The sequence below is a fragment of the Epithele typhae genome (assembly GCF_022376455.1).
Source record: "Epithele typhae strain CBS 203.58 chromosome Unknown BXZ73scaffold_143, whole genome shotgun sequence".
NCBI classification, from domain to species: Eukaryota; Fungi; Basidiomycota; class Agaricomycetes; order Polyporales; family Epitheliaceae; genus Epithele; species Epithele typhae.
In genome coordinates, this window is record NW_025954334.1 from 25,359 (window position 1) to 43,585 (window position 18,227).

The 18,227-nt window shown below is 61.5% G+C and overlaps 7 protein-coding genes across 7 annotated transcripts; 3 read left to right on the plus strand and 4 right to left on the minus strand.

The window, feature by feature from the left end:
- Positions 1-3,863: 3,863 nt before the first annotated feature.
- BXZ73DRAFT_57232 (uncharacterized protein) lies at positions 3,864-4,418 on the minus strand (the record flags this gene model as incomplete). Its single annotated transcript, XM_048021551.1, has 1 exon — positions 3,864-4,418. A coding segment is annotated over one exon (555 nt), but the record flags the coding sequence as incomplete, so codon positions are not given.
- Positions 4,419-5,199: 781 nt separating this feature from the next.
- Positions 5,200-7,375, minus strand: BXZ73DRAFT_82900 (uncharacterized protein; the record flags this gene model as incomplete). Its single annotated transcript, XM_048023808.1, has 4 exons — positions 5,200-6,225; positions 6,288-6,645; positions 6,692-7,170; positions 7,220-7,375. The coding sequence occupies 4 exons, from the start codon at positions 7,373-7,375 to the stop codon at positions 5,200-5,202; spliced, it is 2,019 nt and encodes a 672-aa protein (XP_047871336.1).
- A 275-nt stretch (positions 7,376-7,650) lies between these two features.
- BXZ73DRAFT_108143 (uncharacterized protein) lies at positions 7,651-8,706 on the plus strand (the record flags this gene model as incomplete). Its single annotated transcript, XM_048017087.1, has 1 exon — positions 7,651-8,706. The coding sequence occupies one exon, from the start codon at positions 7,651-7,653 to the stop codon at positions 8,704-8,706; it is 1,056 nt and encodes a 351-aa protein (XP_047871337.1).
- Positions 8,707-8,881: 175 nt separating this feature from the next.
- Positions 8,882-10,054, plus strand: BXZ73DRAFT_108144 (uncharacterized protein; the record flags this gene model as incomplete). The annotated part of the gene is made up of 1 exon (XM_048017088.1): positions 8,882-10,054. One exon carries the CDS (start codon positions 8,882-8,884, stop codon positions 10,052-10,054), a length of 1,173 nt encoding a protein of 390 aa, XP_047871338.1.
- Positions 10,055-11,434: 1,380 nt separating this feature from the next.
- On the minus strand, positions 11,435-11,896 carry BXZ73DRAFT_13479 (uncharacterized protein; the record flags this gene model as incomplete). The annotated part of the gene is made up of 1 exon (XM_048017483.1): positions 11,435-11,896. A coding segment is annotated over one exon (462 nt), but the record flags the coding sequence as incomplete, so codon positions are not given.
- Positions 11,897-13,368: 1,472 nt separating this feature from the next.
- On the minus strand, positions 13,369-15,513 carry BXZ73DRAFT_108146 (HET-domain-containing protein; the record flags this gene model as incomplete). The annotated part of the gene is made up of 2 exons (XM_048017089.1): positions 13,369-14,523; positions 14,575-15,513. The coding sequence occupies 2 exons, from the start codon at positions 15,511-15,513 to the stop codon at positions 13,369-13,371; spliced, it is 2,094 nt and encodes a 697-aa protein (XP_047871340.1).
- A 1,185-nt stretch (positions 15,514-16,698) lies between these two features.
- Positions 16,699-18,125, plus strand: BXZ73DRAFT_82904 (uncharacterized protein; the record flags this gene model as incomplete). The annotated part of the gene is made up of 3 exons (XM_048023809.1): positions 16,699-16,716; positions 16,768-16,932; positions 16,995-18,125. 3 exons carry the CDS (start codon positions 16,699-16,701, stop codon positions 18,123-18,125), a joined length of 1,314 nt encoding a protein of 437 aa, XP_047871341.1.
- Between the last annotated feature and the right edge of the window lie 102 nt (positions 18,126-18,227).

Genomic DNA, 18,227 nt, shown 5'->3' on the forward strand with positions numbered 1-18,227 from the left:
CGCCGAGCGCGCCGCTTGCACCTGCACAGACAGTCGCCGTCGCACACGCAGGCTTCGCATTCACAATCCAGCTCGTCATCAACATCGCTCGCTCGCTCGCCGCTCCCCTCCTCGCTCTCAGGCTTGCTCTCGTTTCCGCCACCGGCCAAACGAACCCCTCCAGCGACGGCGGTGGTCGCCGCCCCGACAACGGCGCCCACGGCGCGCGAGTTGATGGCCGCGCCCGCCTCCTGGAGCCGGGACAAGCCGCCGCTCGGAGCACCGTACACCGCGGACTGCATCCCGGCCGCTATGCTGCCTGCAAGGGATCCGCGTGAGCCTTGCACTAAATGCACGGCGTATGGGACGAGCGTGCACACCGACAGTGACTCCGGTGGTGGTGAGGACGACCACGGGGATCGCAAAGGCCGCGGTGACGGCGGTGAGGACGGGCACGCCGACGGTGATGAGGGCGGCCCCGCCGACGCGCCTGAGTGCCCGTGTGCCGGCGCCTTCGGAAGAGTCTGGGGCGCCCGGCGGCGTAGTGCGTCGACACTTGCAGGGCCGGGGATCGGAAGCGGGGGGTCGAGACGAGCTGACGCCGCTGGAGCGCGTCGAAGAGCGAGTCGGGCTGGAGAGAGGGCGGCCACCCTGCGCCGGTGACTCGACGGTAGATAGAGGCCCGGAGCCAGATGGGGGAGGGGCGCTTTCTGCCAAATAAGTAAGATACACTACGAAACTTTATGGTTGGCGTCATGGTGCTCACCATTTTCTGCCGGTACCAATCCCGGCACGACTCCAATACGCATTACGATGTGTAAGAGATCGCACTTGGTGGGAAGCAGTATGGTGCAGTGTGAAACGGGGAGTGCTTGAATTGTGACACAGTAGATATATGCTTGTCAGAGAATTCTGCCACGATGTCAGGATGCGGATAAGGTTTGAAATGAGGCCACAGAAGCCGCTCGTCACGAGTTCAGAGATGGCAGGTGGTCTCTTGTGACGACATTGGCGAGAGCAGAGTCCAGAATCGACGGGCCACTCACAGGATCGGTGAGAGAAAACGTGTTTTCGGCAAGGCAAAAATCGTGGTGCACGACGTCGCTGCGGTAGGTGTTGTGAAATTGCAGGTTCCCAGCTTTGAGTTTTCGAAGAGTTCTAGATCCCAGCCGCGATGCTACTTGCGAACAAGGCGTGACGTCAACAACCATCGAAGGGACAGAGGCAGGGACGCGCACGTCCGACAACGCCGGTTGAAGCGAATGCAATCGCGGGAAGCGCGATGGCCGCGCCTGCGACGGCGAGAGTGGGGACGGCGGTCGCGAGGAGGACAGTTCCGGAAATGCGCTTGCCAATTGTGCTGTCGTTGTCGGTTGCGAAAACGAGTTGCTGCGGTAGCCCCATATGAGCCGACAAATAACAGAGCACCAAAAGAATAATACGCGCATACTTACACGCACCTGCTGCTCCATGGTCCGCTCACCTGGCTGCGATTACCAGGAGTGGCCTCAGTGGGACGCGCGTCCTAGAGGACTTGCCAACGTCGAGGCGGTCGCTGGCAAGCAGGAGTACGTCACTGCAAGTCCGAGTCAGTTTGGCGCCTGCATCTCTGATTAGATTAGATTGGGACAGAGCGGCTGATACGAGCGTCACTGCTTGTCGCGCACGATCTCAACCTCGCCAGTCGAAACGGGCGGACAGGGATGAGGACGTGGAAGAAGAGAAACCCCACGAACCTGATCAGAGCCGGGCATGAAGGAAACGGAGGCGGGCGGAAACGGGCGAACCAGAGATGGACGATCCAGAGACGGACAAGTTGCCGGATGGCCAAATGTCCCTTGCGAGCGCCGCACATCAATGCATCACCATCGACTCCGACGTGGAAAGTAGGACTGTGTTTACAGATTTGGTCGTGCGTCCTCTTCGAGCCATTTTAATCCTGGATCGTGAGCTGATAGCTTGCAGGGGAGCGTGGTCAAGTTGGCGTCGACCGTCTCACCCGTCTGCCTCGACGTCACTCTCAAGCCAGAGGTACTCCACGATGATTGCAGCGGGTAGGATCCCCTTCCGCAACGCGATGACACCGCGTTCGAGCTCGAGCTCGAACGCATACGCGCCCTGCGCGAGGTCCTCCCCGCCACTCTCGTATACGCAGCCCCCGCACTGCGCGTCCTGGGTTTGGGAAGCTGCGCGGTGTCGGAGGAAATGATGGCGAGGATCGAACCGACGCCATCCCAGGAGCACGGCGAGGATGACGGAGCAGTTCAAAACGCGCATGTGCGTTGCGTCGGGTGGCGGAAGAGCCGCCGCCACGCCCTCATCGATGGTGGTGGATCGAGCGGGCGGGGGATTCGGTCTCGGACATGGCCGAAATCTGGCGCGAGGTCGGGGGAGCGGGGGCACGAGGTGGTTGAGAAGAAGGAGTTTGATGGTGACACTGGTTTTGACGGTGGGTCCTTTCTCGGCAACGGCCGTCGTCGATTTTCGATGGGAGGTTGTCGCTAGTCCTCACGCGATCATACCTGACGATCCGGAATACATACGTGCCTGAGAATGTCCACAAGGCATGTCGGTCGATGAAGTACGGACACGCAGTGTGAAGAGTACAAAAACATGCACCAACGCCGTAGCGTACAGCCGCGGCCTACCCGAAAGTCCAAAGTTCGTCGCGCATCCACAAAGACCTGAAGACACACATCAGCAAACGCAACAGCAAACACGACCGCGAGCACCCAACGCACCCCTCCCGAGCTACGAGTGGTACTCCGGCGGCGCCTCGAGCGGGTCCCGCCCCAGCTCCGCGCGCAACCTCCGCAGCTCGCTCCGGAGCTCCTCCACGTCGTCCCGCAGGTCTGACCCCGACGTGATCGTCGTCGGCGCATACTCGGACCCCGCCCCGCCGCGCATCACGGTGTCCTGGCTGTCGGTCGTCCACGACGCGTGCGACGCCTTCCGGTCCGGCGAGGGGGTCGCGGTCGAGTAGAGCGGGCTCCCCTCCGCCTCGAGCGCGCGGATGCGCGTCTCGAACTCGCCGATGCGCGCCGCCTGCTGCGAGAAGATGACGGTCTCCGTGCCCGCGAGCGAGGTCCGCGCGGACCGCGCGGCGTCGCGCGGTGGCGACGCGAAGCCGGGTCCTGGGAGCGGCATCAGCGTGGCCCGGCGGCATCTCAGCTCGGCCCTCGGGACTCACCCAGATCAGCGTGCCTTGCGTCTCCCGAGTCTCTCAGCAGGGCGAGCGTGGGAACGTGCCATTGCGCCGGCGGGGATGGGCCGCCGCGGGGGGGCGACGCCGTGCGCAGGCTGTTCGCGGAGAGCGGGGTGGGGCTGAGGAGGAAGAGGGGGCCCTTCTCGAGGTGCTCGCCGCCGCCGCCGTGGAAGCCGCCGAGGCCGGCGGCGCCGACGACGCGCGCGGCCGATTGCGCTGAGGACTTGTGGCGGCGGATGAGGACGGCGGCGATGGCGACGATGAGGACCACGCCGAGGATGACGCCTACGATGGCGCCGACGGGGAACGTGGACGACGAGGAGCTGGCCGCGGCGTTGTTGTTGGGCGAGACCAGTGCGCCGGTGGGGGAGAGGGCGGAGGAGGAGCCGTTGGTGTTCGACGTAGGCGACGATTCCGATGGTAGCTTCAAACCCGAGCCTGATGGGGATGACGGGAGAGACGACGTGCCAGACGAAGAGGGAGACGTCGCAGTGTTGTGATTGGAACCAGGGTCGTTGGACGTGTCGGTGACGGTAGTGTGAGCTGTGGAGATGAGGGTTATGTCCGTCGTGCCCGCCGGGTTTGGAGAGGCCTGGGTTTGCTGGGTAGTCGTCGTCGAAGAGGTAGTACCGGGTGGGGGTGACTGCGACGTGGCGTCGTCCGGCGTACCGTCGTCCATGGTGTACTCGAAGTAGTCAAAGATCGTGACACCCTGCACCTCCGCCGACACGAGCTGAATGGTGTGTTGACTGTTGGAAAGCCCGGTCTTCCCGAAGACGGGCACATTGTACTGGAACGATGGAGTCGCTGTATTCGACTGTTGGCGTACATACGTCCCGACCGACTGACCGTCGATGAGGAACTGCAGGTTCGTGGAGAGCGAGATGCCAGGTTCGTTGATGGCGATGACATTGTAGACGTACACTGCCGTCCCGGTGAATGTTGCGGTGATAGTGAGCTTGTCGCTCGAGTCGCGGTTCGTGGACTCGTGCCAGGTGCCTCTGAAGATCTGCGAGGGATCTATCCCTGCTCGGTTGATGTTGCAGGAGTCGCACCCCGCGCCCTCAGTCGTACCCGCGGGGTCGAATGTTGGGAGAGCACCGGTGCGACTGTCGCCGTAGTAGTCGTCGATGGTGACATTCACGGCTTTTGAGCGGCATGGAGAGGGCAGAGACCACAGAAAGGAGAGAAAGAGTGTCTGGAGCGAGCGTCGGCGGGGTATTAGAGGGAGCATAACGAGGTCTCGGGAGCAGACGAGAGACGGGCGGGTAAGTACATGGGACGAGCTCGAAGGGCGGGATGATCAGCATCAATTTAGATCAGGTAGGCATCTTAGTGCCACGCGCTTTGCCCCCTGGGCCGACCACAAACGTGATAAGCAACACGTCATAGGAGTTGTGTTGGGAACACACGTGGAAACGACATTGACCTGCTTCAAGTTGTCCACGTATTAGCATCAGGCCGCCGGCTTGCGACCTGAAATCTTCATGGAGAGACCTCTCCGGAATCCGGGAACGTGGCTCTTATGCGGATCCAGTAAGCCTCCTGGGGTTCAGAGCCTTCGGTGTATTCTCATCTTGTCTCTGCGCGGAGCGTAAAGCCCGTTCCTGTGCTTTTGATGCAGCGAGCACGCATATGATCGCAACTTGTCTTGTCGATCAGATTAAGTGTCTGGGCGCCGTGCATCACTCACCGGCACCTCAGGCTCCATGAAGTTCAGCAGTCGTTTGTGTCATACATCGATGAGGATGTGAAGTGCGAGTAGCTGGTGGTGGAAAGTTGGTGACATCGCTCGCGGCGATTCGTCATTCACCACACATTTGAACTCCGTTCCAATGCATTCACAATAGCGCTAGCGTCGACACATCTTCGAAATTCGAATCTTTGGTTCAGAGGGGTGGTCCAACTATCGCAAACGACTCGTTCTGCCCTTTCGAAGAGCTATAGTTACGCTAAAAACCTATATACATGGATTGAAATGGCACAGTAGTGCATACGTAAGCGACCACACATCTTCACCCGCGACTCCGGTAGAACTCGTCCGAGCGCACCCCGTACCGGCACCCACGCGGGAGCCGCGCGCCGGGCGCAAAGTCAAAGACCGCGACGCGCGTCGAGCGCGCGTACGCGACGCACAGCCGGTTGATCGTCTCGTCCCACGCGAGCGCGGCGACCCCGCGCAGGTCGCGCGCCGCGAGCGCGAGCATCGTCGTCGTCCCGTCGTCGTCCCCGCCCCCGTCGTCGGTCGGGGTGCCGTCTGCGTCTCCGGGAGCGGCGGGGTCTGGCGGAGGAGCGTCGGTCGGGGGCGTGTCCTGCGGAATTTCAGGGGTGCATACGAGGCGGTCGTCCAGGACCCCGCTCAGCGCCCGGACGTCGAAGCCGCCCGTGTACGTGGACGAGGTCGCGACGGAGCCCGTGGTGCTCCCCTCGTCGCCGAGCCCGTGCTCCCAGTCCGCTTCGGACCCGTCCACCGCGGACGGACGACGGGGGATGGTGCAGACGAGGGGCCGGAGGGCCCCCGGGAGGACGATGTGGTCGTACACCTCCGCGAGCGCGTCTATCTCGGCCGGGAGTGGGTCGAGTTGGAGCATGTCTTCCGAAATGTTGTACGCGTATCTTGGAAGAGCAGGAGCCGTGCCTGGGGCTTCGGCCGTTTCGTGTTCGGTGGGAGTAGATGAGGGCGGTGGAGGGATCGGCTCGGGGAAGAGGGCTTCGTAAATGACTCCGTAGGTCTTCGACGCACCCACGAAGATGAGCAGCGGCGGAGGGACGTTCACCGACGGGGCGCATCCGGGGAGCTCGTGGGGGTTCGTGGGGTCGGAGAACATTACTTGTCGCCAGATGTTTCCGCGCGAGTCGAGCGCCGCTGTTCGCGCTGCAGCGGGAAGGGTAAGGGTCTCTGAAGGGCGGTAGGTGATGGGATACAGTTCGGTGAAGTAGTATGGTCCGTGGCCGTCGATGGCCTCATTCGGCCCCGCTCGCCGGACGATAAAAAATTGTTGTTGCGCGAAGAGGACCGTGAACGCGAGGATTGCGTGGGGCTGGCGGGGGAACGTGTAAGACAACCAACCGTGTACGCAGGTGGCGGAAAAGTTCGACTCACGAGATCGACGAAGTCGGGATGAGGCGTACACTGCATCGTGCATCCTAGTCCGCCGTCCAGATTCTTGAACAGCACCCGGTCTGTACCCTTGAGGACCGTCACATAAGGGGTGCCTTCCACGTCTTCGGCGATGATGGTGTTGCTGATGCGCGACCGCGACACAATGTCCGCTAGCAAACGGAAAGGCGGCCGCATGTCATGGGCGGAGAGGGAGCGTTGCACATTCGGGGGTCGCGTGTCGTCGCAAAATCGCTCGAGGTCGTCTAGCGGGACGTGGACTACGGTGCAGACATACTTGATCATCTTCGCCAGACGCTCCGGGATATCTTCCTGCGGCTCGTAGTCATCGATGTTGAACCTGTTGAGGGTCAGGCGCGCGGCAGAAAAAGTGGAAAAGGGCGCACCTGAACGAATACTTCTCCCGCTTGTAATCCCTTCGCGTATACGCAATCGCAATGCCCTGTACTCCCTCGGACGTCAAGTACTTGGCTTGCACCCCGAACGCTCTCGTCGAGGTCTTGACTTGTGCAACCGGGAACCCGACCGCGTAGCCGTAGTCGGACGTGAGCACTTCAACAGAGTGCTGGCCCTTGGAGTCGACGATGGAGGCGACGATGTACTGGCCGCCAGGGAGAAGGGCCATCTCGAGTACGTTGCGGTGTGCATCGATGTCCCAGCGACGGAGCGCAGTTTGCGAGGGACGATTCCATCGTGCCGGGAGGTCGACGGCACGAGAGATGAGTCGCTCGGCCTCGACACTGGTGAGATTTGCGAACGAATAACGCGTTGTTGGTGGAACAGGGGGGAGCTGATGTGTGCCCTCGGCGATGAGACGTTTCCAGGTGGCGGGTTCATTGGTGAGACTTCGGTATTGTGTGCTGACCTTGGCGAAGGTTGGAAGGGTGCGCAAGATGGACAGGGAACACACGTACCTGACGAAGTCTGAGAACGTCGTGGACGTCGAGCTCGGTGAGAATGTTGTCCAATATCACGTCGTTCGCAAGCACGGCAGTTGAGGCCGATGAGAGCCGTTTTTCGCTTCGCAAGTGTCGGAGACCGTCATGGTGGGGGAGGGCGGGGTGAGCCATAGACGGGAGATGGGAGTGGGGAAGTCGGGAGAGGAGCCATGATAGTCGAGACGTCGATGATGAAAGGGTGCACTGGCTTCTTGAAAACAAGGCGGGAGTAAGGTTGATGAAGAATGCGGGGAAGATGAGCAAGTTGAAGAAGGTGCTGAGGACAAGGTCGTCGCGTCGCGGTCGGACAAGGGCTGCCTTTCGGGGCTGGCCGGGCCGCCCACTCGCGCGACTCTCATCTTGGCCAGAGCGCACTCTCTTCTGCACTGAGATAACACGCTCTGGAGATGCTCGACGTCCTCCCGACAGAGCTGCTTCTGCTCCTCCTCGAGACTGCTTGGCTGTCCACATCGTCTCCTGCAGAACGCCTCGCGCTCTATCGTGCCCTTGTGGCTTCCCATCCCATCATCCGTGCACTCGCCATCCACGTCGCAACTCGCTTCGTGATTGTTGACCTCACCGAGATGGGCACCGGGGATGTCAGTCTCTATACTCAGGTCACGCGCGATGCTGCCAACGCGCGCCCCGCCGCCGAGCAGAGTCTCTCCCCAAGCGAGTTCTCTTGCGCCCTCTTCCGGCGCTCCCACCTCCACCTCGAGGGCTACGTCTTTCCCCGCTCCAAGTCGCTCATCGCTCGCACCGTTCGCTGGGGCGAGCTCGAGAACCTCCTCCGCCTCCTCTCTGTCGTCGTCATTGGCGACTGCCACTCGCTCACCGTCGCCGCCCCTCCCGTCGCGGACCCGCTGCATTCCCCTCTATGGCACCACGAACGCTCGCCGGTGTTCACCCTCGCCCAGCGGTTTCGGTCGCTCGAACGCCTCCGCCTCGACTGGTCCTGGGCCGACAGAGATCTCCCCATCATGGACACCCGGCCCACCCCGCTCTCGACTGTCCGCTATCTCCGCCTCCGCGAGTACCCGCCGTGCCTCTGCGCGCGCGTCGTACGCAGGGGAGAGAACGGCGCGCAGGCAGGGGACTCGCCGGTGGCGGTCAAATGCCTGACGAGCTGCATGGCTGGGACGCTTCCTCAAGTCTTTCCGCGTCTGGAACACCTGCATCTCGACACTCCCGTTGCGCTCGCCGCGGTGCGCGCGCCACTCACGCTCCGGACCCTCACACTCGAGGCTCCGTCTCAGGCTATCTCCCCGTCAGATGGAGGTAACTCCCATACGCGGAGTTCACTTCTGCGGTACGACATACCGGCGCTCTTCACCGTCACCGAGGTCGCGACTCCGACGAGCATCATCACACGCACCACAGGCGAGCTTCCCCTTGGTTGGGGAGCGGCGCTCGAGGCCTGTATCAAGCACGGTGTCGTCTTGAGCAGACGGATTGCGTACTAGCCATTGCTCGACGCGCGTTCCTCGCTGCCGTGCACGCGACCCGGCCTTGTCATCCAACTCGTCATTTCTCGTCCAAGCGCCCATGGAGGCTCACGCGCCGGCACTCCGGCCCGTCGCCCGGTTCGAACCAACAGGCAACCGCGGGGCGGACGACACCTTCCATCCGGCCCCCATCATGTCCCCCAACCACTTTGCCCACATGCCACTGCCCACAGAGACTTTGATGCATATTGTTGAGATGGCGTGGCTCGCCGACTGCTCACCGGTCCACCGTGCGTTCCTCTTCAAGCGACTGTCCGCTTCCTGCACCACCCTTCGTACCATCGCCCTTCGTGTCGTCCTCCGCCACCTCATCATCGACGTGAAATCTGGCTATTCGGACGATCTCGACATTTACAGATCGCTCGTTAATCGCGCCGCTCACCCCCAGCACACCCCAGATCCGGCTGACCACCCGACACACCTCTTCGGCCACTCCGATCTTCACCTCTGCAACTTTACCCAGGACTTTTGCAGCACTGCCTGGTCCCAAGACCACCACAGGCCCGCGATCCGCCGCCGCAACGACCTCTTCCGCTTTCTCCAAGACGTCGTCGGCGACTGCCGCACCTTCACGCTCTCCTACTCCCACCCCCGCTCGCTCAACCCCGCCTCGGCCAACACCGTCAAGGACCTCGCGCCGTTCGAGGCCCCTCACCTCCTCTTCTCCGGCCCCCTCCGCCACTTCGCGTCCCTGACCACCGTCTACCTCGACTGCTCCTGGCCCGAGCGCCCCGACCCCAAGATCCACGTCACGGGCTCGCCCCTCCCCGTCCTGCCCTCCGTGCGCACGCTCCGGCTCCGCGCGCTCCCGACCTGCCCCTCGTACGGCGGCCTCCGCTGCGTCTGCGTCCTCTGTGCGCTCCCCACGACGTTCCCCGCGCTCGCGACGCTCCACGTCGAGCGTGCGCGCGCCCTCCGCGCCCTCGTCGGCCGCACGCCCCCGGACCTCCGCACGCTCGTCGTCGACGCGCCCCCCGCGGTGCCGCGGAAGAAGGACAAGCACGCAGCCGGGAAGCCCCCGGCGCCGGCGGGCCCGTACCCGCACGGGACCCTCGAGTTCGTGGAGCTGCCCGCGGCGCTGGAGGCGGGGCTGCTGCGCCCGCCGGCGCCGCACGAGGAGGGCGGCGGGATCGGTAGGCTGCTGCTCCTGGACGAGCCGCGGGCGCGGACGGTCGTCGTGCGCTCGGGGAGGGGCAGCCCGGCGGAGTTTGACCGGGCGGCCGCGGCGTGTGCGAAGCACGGCGTCGCGCTCGTGCGGAAGGTTGTGCAGTTTGAGGCAGAGGCGAGCAAGAGGTTCCTCGAGTAGAGGCTGATCTGTCCAGCACGCTGCCTCCGTTATACGTATTGCACTAGAACGACGTCGCTTTCTGGATCTGCTTTGATCGGGGCGATCTCATGGTGACTGTGGGTACTGCGGCGATAATAAACACATCTAAGCTTCACTGCCGTTCAGATTTATTTCTGGCCAGTATAGATGTCCTGAGATCAGAGAAGATCAGATTAGATTAGATGAGCATCGCCCCGAGCTATTCACCTCCCTTCCTCGATAGCGATCCTCAAGGCCTCAACGACGGTGTCTGCGTGTGCACGGTAACAAATGCTTGCAGGAGACGCCTTACATGTGGATATCAAAACTATCCGCTATACTGCGGTGGTGGTACATCCTGGCCCAGCTCCATCTGCGCGCGCATGATCCGCATCTCGTTCCTCAGCGCGTCCAGCTCCGCGAGCACGCTCGCCTGTGCGGCCGTGTCAAGAGACGGACCCGAGGTGATCGAGTATCGCGTGCCATACGACCGCGTTGATCGGCTGTCGTCTGCGAGGCTGACGGGGCTTGCGTTCTCGTCCACCCGAGGTGCCTTGGAATCGGAGCGCTGTTGAACGCCTTCGAGGGTGCGTATGCGGTCCTCGAGGTCGCGAACGTGCTCAACCTGCCGGGTAAGGCCAGTGCCTGTCGTGGAAGCGGGATAGACATTCTCTTCTTGCAAGGATGAGAAAGCGTCAAGAGGTGCGAGGTAAGAGACTCACGAATGGCGAGATGTACTGGGCTCATGCTTGATTCCGCCAACGACGCTCGCGAGGTCAGAATAGACAGCGCCCCGCCGCTCTCCGTCGTGCTCCCTCCACCCGGGCCGAGGATAGGCCCCTTCTCCGCTTCCGCGTCCGTCGTGCGGAGCGCGCGCTTGTGGTACCGTCTCCACAGGAAAAAGGCGAGCAGGACGAAGGCGACGATGCCGCCCACGATGCCGCCGACGATCGCGCCAGTCGGGGATGGGGGCCTTCTGAGTCAGAACCTTGCGGCGAGGCGAATGCGCCTGTCGGATCGGCCTGTGATGACTCTGCGGGGCCGTTTTTAGTGCTGGGCCAACCCGATGGGCGTGGATGGCAAGGACGTACGTGAGACTGACGAGACTGATGAGACTGATGAGACTGATGATGTTATAAAGCCGGAACGAGTGCTGGAAGAAGTTGCGTTTCCGGGCTCATTTGGAGAGCTCGTCAGCGAGGTGGTGTGCGACGTAGTAGTCTGCGAGACCCCGGATACAGTGTGAGAAGATGTGGTGGAAGTGGTACCGGGAGATGTAGTTGGTACCGGTGTGGTAGACGTGGATGTACTCGAGGACGAGGTGGTTGTGACGGATGGCGGCGTGACGGTTGAACCAGGGTCGTCGACGCCATCGTCCGTGGTATAGACGATGTAATCAAAGAGAGTGACGGTATTGTCTGTTGACGAGACGATCTGGAACTTGTGCGCGGTGTTAGAGAGGCCCGACTTGCTGAACACCGGGACTTGATACAAGAAGTGCGACGGCGCGCTTGAAGATGGCTGGTTGACGTACGTCCCAACTTGCGCTCCGTCCAAGAAGAACTCCAGGCTCGTGACGAGGGGTACTCCGACGATGTTGACGGGGATGATGTGGAACGCGTACACCGCCGTGCCAGTGAAGTGCGCTGTGATGGTGAGGCTTTGACCTGCAGGGCGGTTGCTCGAGTCGTGCCAAGTTCCCTTGAAGATCTGGCTCTTGTCGATTCCCCCGCGGTTGACGCTGCAGGAGCTACAGCTGGAGCCCTCGATGGTGATAGGATCGTACGTTGGCACCGTCCCGGTGACGCTGTCGCCGAGTTGATCGTCGATGGTCTGGTTGACGGCGGCTGAAGCGACGAGTTGCGCGAGAAGCAGGAGTGCGATAATGAGTGTGTAGGTGCGGGCGCAAGGCCCCGAAGGTGCCAGCATGCGCGGCAGGACTGCGCGTCGTCGTGGTGGGAGGAAGGAGTCGGCGCTGGCTGCTCTGGCACCGATGCCTTCAGCTTCATTCGGCGGAAGTAATGCCCAGGGGGAAGGGACGATCTGATAGCCACGAGGCGCCCTGAATTTCATCAATGTCACCCGGGAAGGATAGCTGTACAATGATCACGAATGAGCATTCAAAATTTGACGAGTCAGTAACAAGAGAACTTACTAGTAAGGCTCGCGGAGAAAGGCGAGGGCTTACATGATTCACGAAGAGCGCGAAATACGAAGACTTCTGCGATACATATCACTTGACCGTACCGAAGAGGAGTTCGATGGCGGCCTTAGCGGCGTAACACGAGCAATACTCCGAGTCTGAGGCCAAGGACATTGATACATCATTCAAGAAGGCGGATCGAGATCACCGCCGGAGATCACACCTCAGCTGAACTGAATGAGAGAGAGGTCCACCCAAACTCAGCCTACTTACAAATACCAGGACCACCAATCAGAGTGCCACATCCCTCGCGATGCGAGGACTAGATAACACCCCGCGTGTGACCGCCCCTATGGCCTTGCGTGCAGTGCTGCACATACTTACTGTGGCGGTGCCTCACCCTGCTGCGTTTCCGGACGTAGCATTTGCGTCTCCAGTCGCAAGTACGCCAGCTCAGCGAGGACCTCTGGCGGTGTATTCGCGGCCGGGGCGAATGGCAACGGCTGCAGTCGTACTCCAGCGCACCCACCCAGAATAGGGATCCGGGTTTGACATTGCGTGAGACTGATCAACCCCGAGCGCGTGGATCCGTCTGCTCCTCTAGCTTCGACGTCGGTCGCGTGCTACGCCAGATGATGTTGGTGAGCTAGAAAAGGATAGGCGCGTCAGCGCACTTGGCGCGGGCCCGTGTAGACGCTCGAGAATGCGCGTGCACTCAGGGCGGGCGGTGTGGCGGGGCTTGCAGGGGCTTCTGCGTGAGAGGCAGATGGTGGTGGGGGTGGGGGTGGGGAGGAGGAGGAAGAGGGAAGGGTGCCGGCCACGCGGCGGGGATCGGATTGGAATCAGGTTAGCGCCCACAGAGGATGAGCGCTCGTACTCGCAGTCGTGGCTCCGCGACGGACTCCGTCGCCTTCTCCCTGAGTGGTAACACGAACATTGGAGATCACTGGAGCTGGGGAAGATACGGTTGGAACTGGTGGTTATCACGACGCGGCCAGCCACGGAACTCATAGAGGGCACTCAGAGGTTATCGCTACATCGTGTATTGTCTAGTATCGGGACCGTGCCTCGAACCCCGTGTACATCGGGACTAAATCAGACAACAAGAAAGCGACTCGAGGAGGCCGACCCGCCCGCGAGATCGGCCGCGACAACAAACGTCCGCCAAACCCTAGTAGTAAAAGTCGACCCGAGGGTACCGCATCACCAACGTCCACCCCGCCGGGTTGAGCGCGCACGGCGCGAACGAGAGCTCAAAGTCCATGATCGTCGGCCCGCGCGCGGGCAGCGGCGCGTGCTCGTACAGCGAGTGCCGCGTGCGCGCGTCGGGCGCGAGCTCGACCGAGAACCGCTTCTTGAGCTCGGGCCAGGTCGAGATGTGGTCGCCCGGGCAGCTGTGCGGCGCGGCGGGCGGCTCCGCGGGCGGAGGCGTCGTGGTGTCGTAGAAGCGCATCGAGACCGCAGCCCAATGCGGGAACACGATGGGCCCCGTGGGCGAGCCCGGGGAGGAGAGCGGGGACGAGCGCGAGTCGGGGTCGCGCCCGGACAACGGTGAGGAGCGGGGGGAGGAGGGGGAGTGAGAAGGGGAGCCGTGCTCTGCGGTGCCGTCCGAGGCGTGCTGCGCGCGCTGTGCGTCCCAGCAGATACCGAGGGTGACGTACAGGCAGTACGTGAGCGCGCCGTCGGCGTCGACGCCCTTGGTGCGTTTGCGGCCGATGAACCGGCCCTCGTACAGCTTGAGCGTCACGGGCGGGTTTCCCATCCACCCGAACGGGATTGGGGACACCGCTGGGCTCACCAGCTGTGAGAGGCGTGGTGAGGGTGGCCGGGGCCCACTGGTGGCGGTACCGTCTGCACGCTTGTTTGGGATGGCGACGGAGGGAAGATCAATGCGAAAGGGGGAAGTGATGGTGGTGTTCATGACTGCGACGGACAGGGATAGGGATCGTGGGGAGTCCGGGTCGGCGCGGAAGGGAGGCTTTGGAATGACATAGAAAGACTTCCAGCGTGGTTTTGGAAGCTCGTCGAGGTTGACCCGGTCGCGGAGATAACCCAGTTGAGAGACACGACGAATACCGTGTGCACCAAAGTGATATATCGGATGATGAGGGTCGAAGGATGAGGGACATGGAGTGAGAGCGAGAGCGGTAGCGCCGTGAGCGTCAGAGCAAGAGAACAGAGCAAGAAAGCAGGTGGAGGAAAGTTTGACGAGAGCAGTGTGAACGAGAATGCCGCGGGGGGTGATAGTGAACGTGGGAGCACCGACTTGCCGGCGAGAGGACTTGACGAAAGCTTTGCAAACGACCTTCCACAAAACTGACTTGTGCTGTCAACGAACGTTAGTTGAAACACAGGCGTGAGGCGTTCGCGCACTGACATGTGGGGGTGCCGGAGCCATCGGTGGAGCGTAGTTAACGCCGGATCCATCACCGACGGACTTGAAGAGCGTGGGAGAAGGAGCGAGGAGGTAGGAGTCCACCGAGATGTGGTTGTGGCTCGACTCCCGATGCGAACGAGAGAGAATGGCCTTGTATGTACCCACCGGACCCCAGAAGAAGAGGGATGGGTCGGACGTCGTCTTCATGATCGCCTCCTGGAGACGATAGAACGCCTTCTCGCCCTCGCCGTAGAGTACCGGCATGTTGACGCCGAAAATACCCATGAGACAGTACGCCTCGTCTTCCGGGCGTGTCGTCTCGCGGTTAGCTGCCCAGGACATGCGCTGGGCGACGCTCAGCTCGGCCATGTCCTGCTCGCCTCGCAGGATGGGTACGGGGATGCGCGTGATGTCGTGGAGGAGCGTCGCATGGTCCGACTTGGTTCCGAGGACCTTCCAATCGGACGAAAGGAAGACGACGAGCTTCGGGGCGAGGAGCTCGGGAAGCGTCCACCCGCGCCGGTGCCATAAGCTGCGTGTGAAGTCGGCGTGGAAGAAGACGCCGTTCGCGGCAGAGCTGTCGCTCGGGACATCTCGTAGGTAGGCGTAGCAGATGGCAGACAGCGCGTAGAAGCGAAACATGGCGTTGAGGGCCTCGGAGAGCTCGGTCTGGCTGGTCTTGTCGATGCAGCAAGTGTCGGCCCAGAGCCAGGCGTAGCCGTGTTGGCGGGCGAGGGTGCAGGCCATGCGGAGTTTGCGCGGGACACGATCACGTGGGTTGGTGCCCATTTGGGCGCACTCGGTGGTGAGAGCACGGAGCTCGCGTAGGGAGAGCTCATGGTCGTCCCAAAGGTGGGAGAGGATGGCGTATCCGCCAGGAACCTGGTCCGGGGACGAGAAGTAATGCAGTTCCGCGCGGTCGGTGCTGAGCAGCCACATCACGGTGATTCTAGATAGACGCAAGGTAAGGTGTCGAGTACAGGCGAAGTGAACATTTGATACGAACCTTGATATTTACCGATACGCTAGGCGCGCCTCTTGCAACTCGTATAATCGTCTGCAAAGACCGTCAACCAGCGATCTCACGTTCCTCGATGACAAGGAGCTGGATGTACCCGGTATCACCTCGACGGAAAGGGCGACATGGACGCAGCTGGACAAGTCGCTGGACGAGGAGAGGAGGAAAGCTGCCACGAGGGAGGCTGCGGACGAGGCCGCGAGTCGTGCGAAGCTGTCGTCAATAGGGCCGATTCGCGACGCAGCTCGGTGAACCCGGGGGTGCCAGCCGGGCCATCCTATGAACGGAACGCCCGTTCGAAGAGGCCCAGACCGCGGGCAAGATGAGTGCATGATCCAGCGTGCACGTCCTGTTGCGAGGGCGACAGCCGGCTGATGGTCTACAGGCGGAGATAGTCGGAGTCTTCGCGGAGTGCATGCTGCCGGGCCGCCGGCTTGGTACTTCGATCATCATTTTATACTCCGCGACTTGTGCCCAGACTCAAATGTCCCGAAGTTTATTCTGATTCAGCCTCCCCTGGGCAGCTCCAGCCCTTCGGTCTCGATGCCACCCCGTGTAAGCGTGGCCGCCCGACATGAACCGCCCACCGCATTGACTGTGATCTTCCTCTACCTAGCCCAGCGCAGCTGCAGGACGCATCACTGCAGACTTGCGCGATCACAGGCTGGTGGTCAAGCTCCGCACGTGGGCACTGTGCAAGTGTACCCCGTTTTTAAAATTTTTGAAATCCTCGGCACGAATTTTCTGGACGTCGGAGCAACACAACGTCGGAGTCCCCCGAATGAGTACTCCACGGAGGTAATGGTCCGTCGGGGACGGGATGGAATCCGCACCACCCGATATGTGTATGTGCAGTGACGGACTCCCAGGAAGAGACATGTTTTTGGCCACCTTGCTGGGGTTCAATTGCTTTCTAATCTCCGTAAAGCGCAGATCGCCGTAGTTCGACCGATTTGTAGCACATTCCGACTGGGCTAGTGGGTGCGTCTTTCGTATGGTGGATGCTGACGACTTCTCACTGCTTCGGGTGGACCACTCATTTTATAAGGTGGTATATCAAGGGAGGAGGAAGTCTGAGACGGACAGACGACTTTCCACTGCGCAATATGTCCCATACCCCTGATGTGAGTATCCCTGACCTTCTAGGGGACGAGATTGCTATAACTCTGTCGCAGGTCGAAGGACAACGCGGGCGTAATGACGCCGACCAACATAGTTCTGCCGGTCACAACCGCTCCGAGCGGCACGATGCTTGGAACAAGGCCGCCAAACTCTTCCACAAGCGCGACAAGGAAAAGATAAAAGCATGGCAGAATGAGACGGACGGGTTTCTAAACTTCGTGAGCGTTTTCGTCCTTATAGTCGAGCCAACGTGTTCTGAGTTGTCGTGACCGCGTGCTAGTCTTCGCTTTTCTCTGCGGTTATCACCGTTTTTTTGGCATTCACGTTCCCGACTATCGAGCCAAACAACGCTTCTCAGAACAGTCTTCTACTCCAATTGTACAAGAATCAACTCGATCCAGAAAACCCTCTTTCTCTCCCCACAAACATCGCAAATGTCTTCGACTCTCCCCCTCCCACGTCCGCCGCCATCCTCCCCAACATCCTCCTCATCGTGTCTCTTCTGTTCAGCCTCATCGCATCCGGGAAGTCGCTCTGGTTCAAAGAGTGGCTGCGCGAGTACACTCTCGACGAGCCTCGCCACCCGCGCTCCCTCCTGCGTATCCGGCAGCTCCGACACGACGGCCTCGCCGCATGGCACATGCACGCCATCGTCTCCGCCATCTCCTTCCTCCTCCAGCTCTCCGTCGCTCTCTTCGCCACCGCGCTCGTCATGGTCGTCCAGCCCATTCCCTCCCCGCCCCTCCGGATCATGGTCACCACGATCGCGGCCCTCTGGGTCACGGTCACGCTCGCCGCGGCGGTCTGCCCCACGCTCTCGGCGCACTGCCCGTTCAAGAGTGCGCTCGCGGGGTGGGTGTTTCGCTTGCTGTACGCGACGCGGACCGTGCTCTATCCGCGCACGCCCGCCGGGTGCGCGAGAAGTTCGCCGCCCGGGGTCCAGACGGGGTCGGGGTCGCAGTGGGAGTGCCGGTACAAGACGTTTGGGGAGCGAGAGCATGCGGTTGCGGAAGCACTGGGGGAGCTGCTCGACCTCGAGGCACTGGAGTACCTGAACGAGGAGTACTGGGGGCACAAGGACCTCAGGGTGGTGAACCGGTGCTTCAGGGACATTGCAGAAACCCCGTGGGCGCTGGAGCGCATCGAGAAGATCCTCGCGGTGCGTCTGCATTGCGCGGAGAGGGACCTAGGCTTGGAGAGCGTCGTCAAGGATAGGTGGCTGTCGGTGGACACGCCGGGAGTCAAGGATTTGATGCGAATTTGGCTCGACATCGACAAGCAGCATCCGTCTGGGAGAGGCGAAGTGAAGGAAGTGTTTGGGAAAGCTCTCAGTCCGGACTTTGCAGCTGTTGACGCAGCCACGCTTTTCGGAAGAGAGGACTCATCTTCGGACTCTGAACACGAGAAATGATGGTCTGCGCTGTTCTCGGTCTGGGTATTATGCGATTGTGCTTACATACGAGCGGGCCTCCGTGTTGTTAGTTCCATGTGACGGGTTTCAATAGAGTTGTAA